General features: G+C 39.3%; 1 protein-coding gene across 3 annotated transcripts in view; it reads right to left on the bottom strand.

Annotated features, from left to right (window-relative positions):
• Positions 1-5,132: 5,132 nt before the first annotated feature.
• The window catches only part of YTHDC2 (YTH N6-methyladenosine RNA binding protein C2), a 32,772-nt gene continuing 26,819 nt past the window's right edge, over positions 5,133-11,085 (bottom strand). For 2 of the 3 annotated variants that reach the window (XM_084504454.1, XM_084504455.1), the window contains 5 exons: positions 10,870-11,044; positions 9,651-9,854; positions 6,850-7,032; positions 6,276-6,379; positions 5,133-6,130 (listed from right to left, as the gene is read on the bottom strand). In XM_084504454.1, the coding sequence (XP_084360580.1) occupies positions 6,299-6,379; positions 6,850-7,032; positions 9,651-9,854; positions 10,870-11,044 (643 nt within the window). In that variant the 3' untranslated portion in view covers positions 5,133-6,130; positions 6,276-6,298. Of the gene's footprint in view, positions 6,131-6,275; positions 6,380-6,849; positions 7,033-8,766; positions 8,880-9,650; positions 9,855-10,869; positions 11,045-11,085 lie in introns of all 3 variants that reach the window. The other variant, XR_014687261.1, reaches the window with a different exon arrangement.

Below are 11,085 nucleotides of genomic sequence, written 5' to 3'. Positions count from 1 at the left end.
CTTTTGCTTTCACTTCAGGTGACAAACAACACCAAATTCCTTTCAAGAACTGTAAAAAGAATCACATCAAATAAACCTTTTAACCTAAAGAAGCATCACCTACTTCCTGTAATGTGGTGCCCATCAGAAGATACAGTAAAGATCACAGCAAGATAACAGCAATGATGGCTTGAAAGCAAAATGGCATAGTCCAGGGGGAAGGAACAAGTGCAGCTGACTGTGAGCAAAAAGATGTAGGGCAATAGGAGACAAACTGACAATATTCAGCTAGAGAAACCCAAAAGTGAATACATCCTGAAAGTGGCAGCTTTGGAACAATCACTACAGCTCCATATGAAAGAGAGGAAGAGAGAGAGTGAAGCTGCAGAAACGACTGTAATTCACTTTAAAGACAAAGTCCCTAGGGGAAACTATGAATGGATCCAACTACAAGCCAGAGAAATTGGCCTGCCAGGTATGAGCTGTGATTTAATTTTGACAGCAGCCAGGATCAAGCATTGAAAAAGCAAGTTGAAAATAAATAAATAATCCTACAGTGGAAATTTAACACACAAGCATTGTCAGAAATGGTCTTTGTAGATTTTGTGGCAATGGAGCAGAAATGGTAACCATTCAAGAGTATCAAAAAGCTACAAAAAAGTAAATATTTAAAGAAATAATTGCTGCAAATGCACAAGTTTAGGCTTCCAAATATTTAACAAATAAAAATATTTTAGAGAAAGGAACTAAATTCTGTCTGTAGCTAAACAGCTCACCACCTTTACCTTGTTTTCAGAAATATTTTATTGAGGAGGTGCTGTGCCTCATAATTTTCTTACATGAGCCACTGCTAAAGCTCTGACCTACTGTCTCAAGGAACTGTTAAGCAATGCCTTAATCAGCACTTCTTAAATAAGCTTTGCTCATGTATGAGCAGGGTTTGCAAACTTGTGGCTGTCATCCATAACCCTGTTTCTTTCCCCTTCCTCCTCACTCTAATAGTTACAGTGAATGGTCTACTTTGGAAGCACTTGATATTCTCTGTTTCAGAGTACATGTATGTCAAATCCTGGCTGACAAGCACCAAGCTAGCATTTTTACTACTGCCCTAGTAGTGCCCTTTACATCACTGATAGTGATGGGCCATTTTTCCCATTTGTCATAATAGGTGCAAGGCTTCAGTAAACTGCCCGCTGTTGCCACCCTGGTTTATTTTAGGAGATTCACTTCTTTGCCCTGTTTTCTGCTTTAGTTTTCACTGCACACATTCTCACATTCAGTCAATACCAGATAGACTGGGTGTCTCTAAGAATCCGCAGTACAGAGCTTGTCACACTGGAGGCCTTCCACAAACTGATGATCCTGCTAGCAAGCCACATGACAACCAAGATAATATCTTCAGAGACCAGAAATATATGAAGAGCAGAGTGAAAACAAAGAAGTGTCTATACACAGGCTGATGAAACTGGAATGTGCTTGATACCTCAAAATAGCACTTTTCCAAAACGCTCCATGGGGCTGTTTGCAGATATAACATGTAAAGAAAAAATAATAATAATAGTCAAAGTTCATTGTTGCACAGTGAAATAACTGCACAGACATTTTGCATGGATCGCACTGAAGTTTTGTTTATCCATACACCATTATTTCCACTGGATGAAACCTAGCAAAATTTGCATGGATGACAATAGAGAAAATAAAAGTAGTTTACCCAAGAAAACAAGGCCACTTTCCTCTACGTTTCAGAAGTGGAATCATTTAATGTAGATATTCAGCAAGATTCACTCATAAATAATTTAAGCTGACTTCTTGACAATTACAATTCAGAAATGTCTGACTATGGTACTACTAAGAAATGGCTGAACAATTCAGATGACAATAGGACTGAAAATGCACAAATGTAATATATTTCCTTTGTATTTTTTATTCAGACATATGTCAGCAAATGACTTTGCACAGCAAAACATGCATCGTATTTTCTCAGTATTCCTTTGTTTGAAATGACCTCTTCTAGTAGTTTACTTCAAAAAAAAAATTAAAATATTTAAATCTACTAAAGATTTAACTAGTCTGAACATTTAAAGCTACCACATGATGCTCCTTACAGGTTTAACATAGGCAAATTGCTGTGTTGCCATTTACAGAAATAGCATTTATATTCAGTTTTACAGACCATATGTTATCATTGCTGAATTTCAAAAGTTCCAATGATGAGCTGCAACTACTGCTTGGTTGTCTCTTGTAAAGGCAGTCTCAGAAGTCACTGATTCACTGACATGCTGTGGCATTGAGCTTATAATTACAGAGATCAGAAGTAAACTTTATTTAGAATCACACTTCAAAAACTAATGTACATATTTCCACATAGAGGACTTTTCAATGCCTTGGTAGCTTCAAGACAAGTCTCTTAGATTTGCTTTCTTATCTCTGATATGTCTTTCCTGAGTTGAGATTTTATTCAGACACTAACAACACTCACAAATACATATAAGGTTATGTGCAACTTCACAGGAAAAGGAGAGAAAGAAGAAAATATAAATGAGCAAGATAGAGAACAATTAGGGAAGAAAATAAAAATTAAAATAAAGAGGTTTTCATATTAATAGAACCAAAAATATCACATTAAGTAAAAATCCTCACCATGAGTATGGAGTTATGAGAGTTTTGTCATTACTAAAATTATTAAAGATATGAAAAAAGCAAAGCCCTGTAAATCTTAGTTTAAAACATTTGCTTACCAGTAAAACAAAACCAACTGTGTTAAGTTTGATCATCATGAAAACATTGACAAATCATGGAAGGAAAGTAGTTCCAAGTGTGCTTTTAAGACCACCTCTCAATATGTAGTTAGCTCCTGTGTACCCTCCTAGAGCTTGAATTACTTTTACGTAAAATGTTTGATTCTACGGACATTGCTGCCAGCTACAGTCAGAGCAATGAATTCAATGAACATGTTTTGAAATGCTCATTTCAAAACGCTGTCACATTGTGCTGTGATAAACCTGTGTGGCATCCACCACCATACTCTCACACTCACTTTCCTCGCCAGGACAAGTGCAGAAAAACATGATGGAAAAAAACTCTTGAGGTAACTACAGAGAGAGCACTCACCGATCACCATCACAGGTAAGACATACTCAGTTTGAAGATTAATGTAATTTATTGTCAAATGATAACAGTGTAGAGCAGTGAAGAAAAAAATAATAAAAAAATAATGAAAACACCTTCCTCCCAGCCCTCCTCCTTCCCAGGTTCAACATCATTCCTGACTTCCCCAACTCTTCACTCTTACTCTCTTCAACCCAAGCAGCTCAAGGGAATGGGGGCTGCAGTCAGTCCCTGACGCTTCGTCTCCTCCGCTACCTCACGGTCCCTCTCTGCCCCTGCTCCCTGTGGGGTCCTTCCCAGGGATGCCGTCCTTCCCCAACTGAGCCTGCGGGGGCTGCCCACAGGCAGCAGCTCTCCAAGCACTGCTCCCACACGGCTCTGGGTCCCCCACGGGTGGGCGGCAGCTCCCCCCAGACCCCCTGCTCCTGCGTGGGCTCCTCTCCACGGGCTGGGGCCTGCTCCTGCGGGGGCTCTCCATGGGCCGCAGCCTCCTCCAGGCCACATCCACCTGCTCCAGCGGGGGCTCCTCCACCCATGGGGGGGCTGCAGCGTGGAGATCTGCTCCATGTGGGACCCACGGGCTGCAGGGGGACAGCCTGCTCCACCAGGGGCCTCTCCCTGCACAGCCCGCAGGGGAACTGCTGCTGTCTGCAAGCAGCACCTCCTGCTGCACTCACCTGGGGGGCTGCAGAGCTGCTTCTCTCACGTTCTCACTGCTCTCTCCTCTGTCTGCTGCTGCATGGTGTTTTGTTTTTATCCCTTCTTAAATATGTAAACATATTGACACAACCACTGTCACTGATGGGCTCAGCTTTAGTCCCTTTTGGAGCTGGCTGGAACTGGCTTATCTGTCTCTTCTACAGAGGACACCTTTACAGCCTCACCTGGCTACCCAACCATTCCACATAAACCTATACACACATGCAGGGTAAAAATAAATAAATAAATAAAATCATCAGACATCCCAAAAGTTTTAGTTGATATAGGTTATCAACAAAGTTTTGCTGGAAAAAGTACAAGGATATTTCCATTACTAAAGAATACTTACCTTATTATTTCTTCTTCCCCTTCTCTTAAAAGCCAAGCATGATTTTTTTGTTTGTTTGAATGAAAAAATTGCTGTCCATTCTAGAATTTAAGTTCTCTCTTTCTCTAAACAGTAATTATTAAAAGAGAGGATACTATCAGTCACATTTAAAGCTCGAAAAGAGCTATGAATTCCTATTCTTACACATGAAGAAACTTGAAAGAAGTTTCCCACGTGTACCCTTGAAACCTATACGCTGCAGCAGGGAGTCCAATGCACATGGGAGAATGTGAGGCAGAAAGAACAAATGAAGAGGTACCATCACTTGCTGGTAAACAAGGTTTAGGCCGGGATAGCAATGTTTTAAGGAAGCTACCATATTGCTGCCAAGCCCTGGGATATAGTAACATATACAACAATCTTTAGAAATGAACAATTTTTCTCCAAATAATGGTACAGGAATAAATACAGATGAGTAGTATAATTAGCTACATCATAAAGACAGCAAGTCCAATAATTAACTAAGACTGGGCTAGACCTAGTATCTGGGCTCCTGAGGACTGACTTACACAACCACAGCTGTCAGACAGGCAAGAAGCAGGAGACAGCCTCTTCTCTGGACAAGACTTTGCTGGTGCAGCCAAAGACCTCAAGGAACGCCAAACTCCCTAGCCACGCTTTTTTTTTTTTTTTTTTATTGTCAAGCCAGAGAAGCACCACTTGGGCTTGTTAACTGATCACACACCACCCCTGCTGCCCATGTGCTCCACTTCTATCCCTGGTGTGCATGGGGCCCTGAACAAGACAATACTACCTGTCCTTCTTTTGTGTGCACAGGCCCAAAAGTACTGGAGAAAGCAATACTAGCCTCACACCTCCATTGCATTCATGGTCTCCCACAACACCATATTAGACAATACCAGCTTTACAAAAGCTCAGTCTTGGAAACACAAAACCAATTGTTTATGCATGGCAGTCCCTACACAGTATGCAAGTGAGTACACTGGGTATTCTGAACTCTGTATGAATATTTTTATTAGACACTGAGAACGTAAGAACAGGCTCAGAAGCAGAAAAAGCTCTCAGCTTATTTTAGAGTAACTACAAACATCGTGCTGACAGTGAACAGACTGAATTTATACCAGCCTTATAAAACAGTAAGTTGACTTTTAAGGAGAAGCTCAAAATAAAGAAAGCTTTTTTTTTTTTTTTTTTTTGAAAGACAGCAAAATCACCTTGTAATAATGCCCACATTAGTGCCCTCTTAAGACTTCCACTTGGCACCAGGCCATTGGAAGATTATTTCAGCTTGCCAAAGTGCAAATACCTTTAGAAAGTCTAAAACAATTGAAACTGGAAGTACACAAAGGTAGAGAACAATTTAAACTGGAAGTGCGCATTGGACCAATCTACTCTCAAAGAAGTTTCACACTCCTTTTATTTCTGTATTTCAACAAACTGACATTCACCAGCTGCCCAGTTGTTTGTCTGAATACTGCTCTCTCACACTGCGCATATAGAATTTGAACCAATACACAGAATCTTAAAGTGTATTAGGAGACAACAACTCTCAATTCATTCACTTTAAGGAAACTGCAAAACTGATTAATATTACACTGTTTTCTCTTCCACTTTGTACTGTGTTGAGAAAGTTTCAAATGTAAACTGTGCATTTAAACTACTTGCTGTGCTACTTAAAGCCCACTAACTTAACATGGTCCATTGTTTCAAACTTGGTTCCAAATTAAACCTTTTTTCTAAATTTTCACCACATACAAAATAACCTCATTAAAAAATACAATTCTGTCAAAACCAGGCTGGTGAGTAACATTATTGTTACAATACAGAAATAAAGAAAACAACATAATTTCTTCTTTTTTTTTTCTCCCCGCCACTGCTAGCAGCACAGCATTACTAACAACTTCAGGAGCTTCTTGCACCACCTTCTTCCTCTTCTTTATGTTGTAGGCACAGTGCTGGTTTTACCACTTTTAAGTGATGTTTTGACAACCACAGCTGAAAAAAGCAAGAAGAAAAGAACATTTATTACTAACTGTAGCTGTTAATCAATAAACTGCAAAACTAAACACCGTAAGGATATATTGCATATAGATAGCTTTTCCTCTATCATAAAAAGCAAATAATACATGAAATCACCTACCTCTACTATATTACTTTACATCCTCAACTCAGTTGAGTTTTTTCTGCCAAAGGAATACGATCCCAAAGTTGTAGCAACTGCTCTCCAACTTGTGGTTCCAGCTCCTAGAAACAAGCAGGAAATGTGAGAAGTTATTTCTACTGCTACTATTAAACATACAATTTATATCTGACAATTTAGTTTCTGTAACTAGTAAATTTGGAGTATGAAGGAATAATGTACTTCTACAGAAGACTTTCCACGTGAAGTATATAGTTTTGTTGAAAGCATAAATACAATACATATTAAAGCAACGAGTCAGTTTCTACAACTTGACCTATTACTTCAAAGGTGTAGTGCAAAATTCTGCCAAGTAATGCTTCTTCTACCACATGAACTTTCTCTTGTTCCACAACAAAGCTTCCATTAGTTCAACAGTACCGCATTAGCGGAATATGCAGAGTGCCTCAATGAACTGTGATTCAGATTAACAAATACATCAAGACAGCTGATAGATGTCAAGCCTAAAGGAAGTAAAAATAAAACCAACATAGTTCCATCAAGTAATGGAGATGCTATGAGACAGTAATATTACCTGGCCATCTCTGCTTATTTGTACTTTCTTATTGTCATTCCAAGGGTTGAGCAAATGGTGTGCAAACTGAAAAGGAATGCTTTCTTTTCGGATCCACTCCACCTTAAATATACCTCCTAAACCGGCAGATCCCCAGTCTTGACTTTTTTCACTCCCTATCTCAGAAGACATTCTGGCAAATCCCTGGAGCAAAAATTGAAATGTGAAAGGAAAAACACAGTTAGATTAGATCTATTTGCTTTGGAATTAAGTAATGATTGGACTGGAGACTAAACTTTCAAATTACTTTGAGTGATTCTCACTCTCTCCCAAGAAGCTGGATATTTAAAAAAGTTTACATCTGGAAATTAAAAGTATCTTTCATTTTTTCCTTTTCAAATATGCCTTCTAGAATTTGACCATTGAGAATGCCTCTCAATCACTCATGACTACCGCTAAAAGGCTCTAAACTTTTTACAAAGTTTAAAGTATGTTGTAAAAGCATTTAAGTGTAAGGGATCAAGATGAGTGTTCTACTACAAAACAGTCAGTTATTATTTGCTAGCTGTAGGTATTTCTTACAGAAAATATATTCCTTCATTCTCATTCCCTCTGTTCTACTGACTCTGTGAAATTTTAACATAGCTGTTCATCAAAGAAAGAAGTCACAGTGTGTTTGGTTTTCTTATTCAAAAAATTGGAAAGAAATTCCAGAAAGACAAGTATACAGATAGGAAATTAGAGAAATTCTAAACCCAAAATTTCTTCTCAGTTCTTTAAGCAGGCCACCCCTACTTGCCTCCTATGAGCCCCTCCCCCCCAAAAAAAAGAAAAAAAAATTACAAGCGCTTCTAATGCAATCATTCAGGCAAATTTGTGACAGCCATGACATATATAGGGCACTGCTCTTCTTGGACTCCTGAGTTCCCAGCACACACTACTGCTTTAAGACGCTGTATTGGACTTAACATGGCAAGGTTTTGGTAACAGCCGGGAGACTGCAGGGGTGGCCTCTGTGAGCAGAGCCCAGCAGCTGCCTCATGTCAGAGCAGAGCCAGCTCCAGCTGCTCCAAAAGGGACCTGCTGCTGGCCAGAGCTGACCCAGGGAGTGATGCTGGGTGGGCCTCTGGGAGAGCAGAGGTAAGAAAGGGGAAAAAATGCTATGGAACAGCAGCTGGGAGAGCAAGGAGTAAAACATCCCTGCAGACCCCATGTGAGTGCAGCAGGAGAGCAGGAGGTGCTGCAGGCAGGCAGCAGCAGTTCCCCTGCGGGCTGTGCAGGGAGAGGCCCCTGGTGGAGCAGGCTGTCCCCCTGCAGCCCATGGGTCCCACATGGAGCAGATCTCCACGCTGCAGCCCCCCCATGGGTGGAGGAGCCCCCGCTGGAGCAGGTGGATGTGGCCTGGAGGAGGCTGTGGCGCCCATGGAGAGCCCCCGGGCCTAAGAACTGACCACAACCTCCATTTGTCATTTGCCTGCTCTGCTTCAGGAGAAGAGACAATAGGATAGATGGGGTTGAAGGGCTGGTGCTTTTAGTTCAAGCTGTTCTAGTCTGTTATTAGGAGGCAACAAATTACATGAATCTCCCTTAGGCTGTCTGTTTTGCCTATGATGGTAACTGGCAAATGAGCTCCTATCCTTATGTCAGTCCATGAGCTCTTCTTCCACCATAATTTCTCCTTGTCTTTTTGAGGAGGGGGAATGAGAGAGCAGTATGGTGGAGCTTGTCTGTCTACAGGTGTTAAACCACCACAGTCCTAGACAGCTCAAGACAAACTTAAATGGAAATTAATAGAAGGAATGGAGGTTTAAAAAAAAGAAGTGGAAAGCAAAGACAGACTTGGTGCAAGAGAACAGTAATAGTAATGGAAGTCTCACATTTTCATGAACATTCATTGTATTGTCAAAACTGGAGGGCAAGGCAACATCAACTACTCACACTCCAGATTTCAGCATGTATTTCCTAGCCTGTTTCCTTCTCCAAGAGCCCCAGTACAACAGACCATTTTCGTAACCAACCGGCATGCCAAAAATTTCTTTCCAGTAGCACATCTGCATTTGCCAAATTATCACATGGTATTATCAATACAGATGTATTTTGACTAGGTCATTATGTTTTTACATTTAGCTGACTTATAAGTAGATTTATATAAAAAAGATAAACTTCCTTTACCCATAACAACTGAGTTCACCCTCCTCTACAACAGTAAACATGCAACTTTGTGCCACCAGGTCAGATCTTTAACTTCAAATTGGACAACTTTTGATGACAAATATCTTGCTAAGCTAGAATTTTTAAAGTAAAGCATTATAGTACATTTTACATAGGTCACACTGATCACACCCTCTGACCTAAACATTTGACAAGTCAAGACAAAGCTCTGCAAGTATCATAGTATGACTTCCCCCCCTCACAGATTTTAGAAAATACTGTTCAAGCAAAACAGCTATTATTCAAGTTAGTCAGAGACATCTATGAGTTTCCTAAATTTAGAAAGCTGCCATTGGATTTTAGCTGCTTAGTCATTTACTAACATTTACAGTGTTAGTTTTGGCATGCAAAGAAAAAGGTAGCAAGTCCTTGCCTTTTTTTTGTGTGTGTGTCTGCTTTTAACAGATTAATGTAGGCCGTAAGCATTCTGACAGATGTTTGAAGGCAATTCACTACTAGCCTTTGAGCAAAAGGTTGAGTTACCTGAAAAGTCTTTTTTATTCTAAGTAAAAGGTCAGAAGTCCTTTTTGAAGCAAAAACCTCTGCACCAAACGTATTCATTTACTAAACCATCAATCAGAGCTAACATTTAGCATTAACTACAGACTCACCTGAAAGTGTCCAGATCCTTGAACAGAAAATATTAAGTAAACCATGCTGCTGTCCCAGAAAGCTCTATTTAGTTTTCGTTCATTGTTTGGCATTGTAGACCATATACCTTTCTGCTGAGAAATATCAAGGTTTTGCAAGTTGCTACTTTTCATTATGAAGTACCTAACTGGCATATTTGATCTTGGTGAAGGAGATTGGGAAGCCTGGAAAAAATAAATTTAAATTAACAAAGTAAGTCAGGTTCTATGGTTTTACTTTTAAAGAATTTTAGTACATGAAGATAAAACTTTCAACTGCATTCCTGCCCTCCATTCCCATATTCTGCTAGAAGAACAGAACCTCTGTGGTGGTTCTGCCTGGGTTGTTTTTTAAATGAATTTCAGGTCTGTTTTTTACATTTTTGAAGCATTTTCCAAAGCAATCACTCATGAGGAAAAGCAATGAAGTATGGCAGAATATGCCTAAATTGTCCAGTGATTAAATAAACTTCTTTGAAGTTTGACACATCTTCAGGTGAAACTAAGCTGCAGTCTAGAAGAATTAACTTTAAGTACACTACTTGTAATTCTGCCTTCAGGAAACACTCTTTTACACTGGCTGAATTTAAAAATTGAAAGACCTAAGACAAATTATTAAATCTTCCAATAAGTTACTGCCTATGGGAACAGCAGGTTTTCTTCTTAGTTATTGGTTTAATATTACTTTGGCTTATTAAGTACACAGGGAGAATTACACCAGTGACTTCAATAAAAATGCATGCTTTGTTAAAATAATTGTCATTAGATAAGTAAGGCAGGTAACACAAAAAAAAAAAGAGAATCAGTATCTCAGCATATGCTATTATGAAAACAGAGGTGCGAAAACACAAGAAGCAAATTCAAAAGTGTACTAATTCTTTCAGATCTGTATTATAAACAGTAATTCAGAGTAGAAATGAGAACACCTTATCTGCCTATTATATGTAGTTTTTAAAAAATCATTTTTATTTAGATAGCTTTACTTCAGCTTTTAACTCAGCACTGTACAAAGAAGAACATTTTTTGCTTACTAAACTAGCATAATGAGGATATTTAGTCTAGGTTTTAGGTTCTAAAAGTTAATGTTACACAGCTGTTAAAAAATGAAAATCTAAGTTCTACAATGTTGTTGAAAAGTAACGGGGAATTTATTTTTGAAGTTCTGCTGGTACCAGAGGGGGATAATTTATGAGAACTCTACCTTTCCAGATGTTGTTGAAGAAGGACTAGCACATGGGCTAGGATAGCTACTACTGTCTGTAGACCTCGCTGATGATTGATCCGACCTGTCATCTGATGTTCGTTTGGAGTGCGAAGTGTTTTTTTTGTTGTATTTCTTTGGCTGGAACACTGGAGGCATAGATTTCATTAAAATTCTAAAAAGTAAAGGAAGGTACAGGATGTTTTAAGATACAAG

Source organism: Aythya ferina (assembly GCF_964211825.1).
Source record: "Aythya ferina genome assembly, chromosome: Z".
Classification (NCBI taxonomy): domain Eukaryota; kingdom Metazoa; phylum Chordata; class Aves; order Anseriformes; family Anatidae; genus Aythya; species Aythya ferina.
The sequence above is the reverse complement of the archived record's forward strand: the minus strand, read 5'-3'. Positions and strand labels throughout refer to the sequence as shown.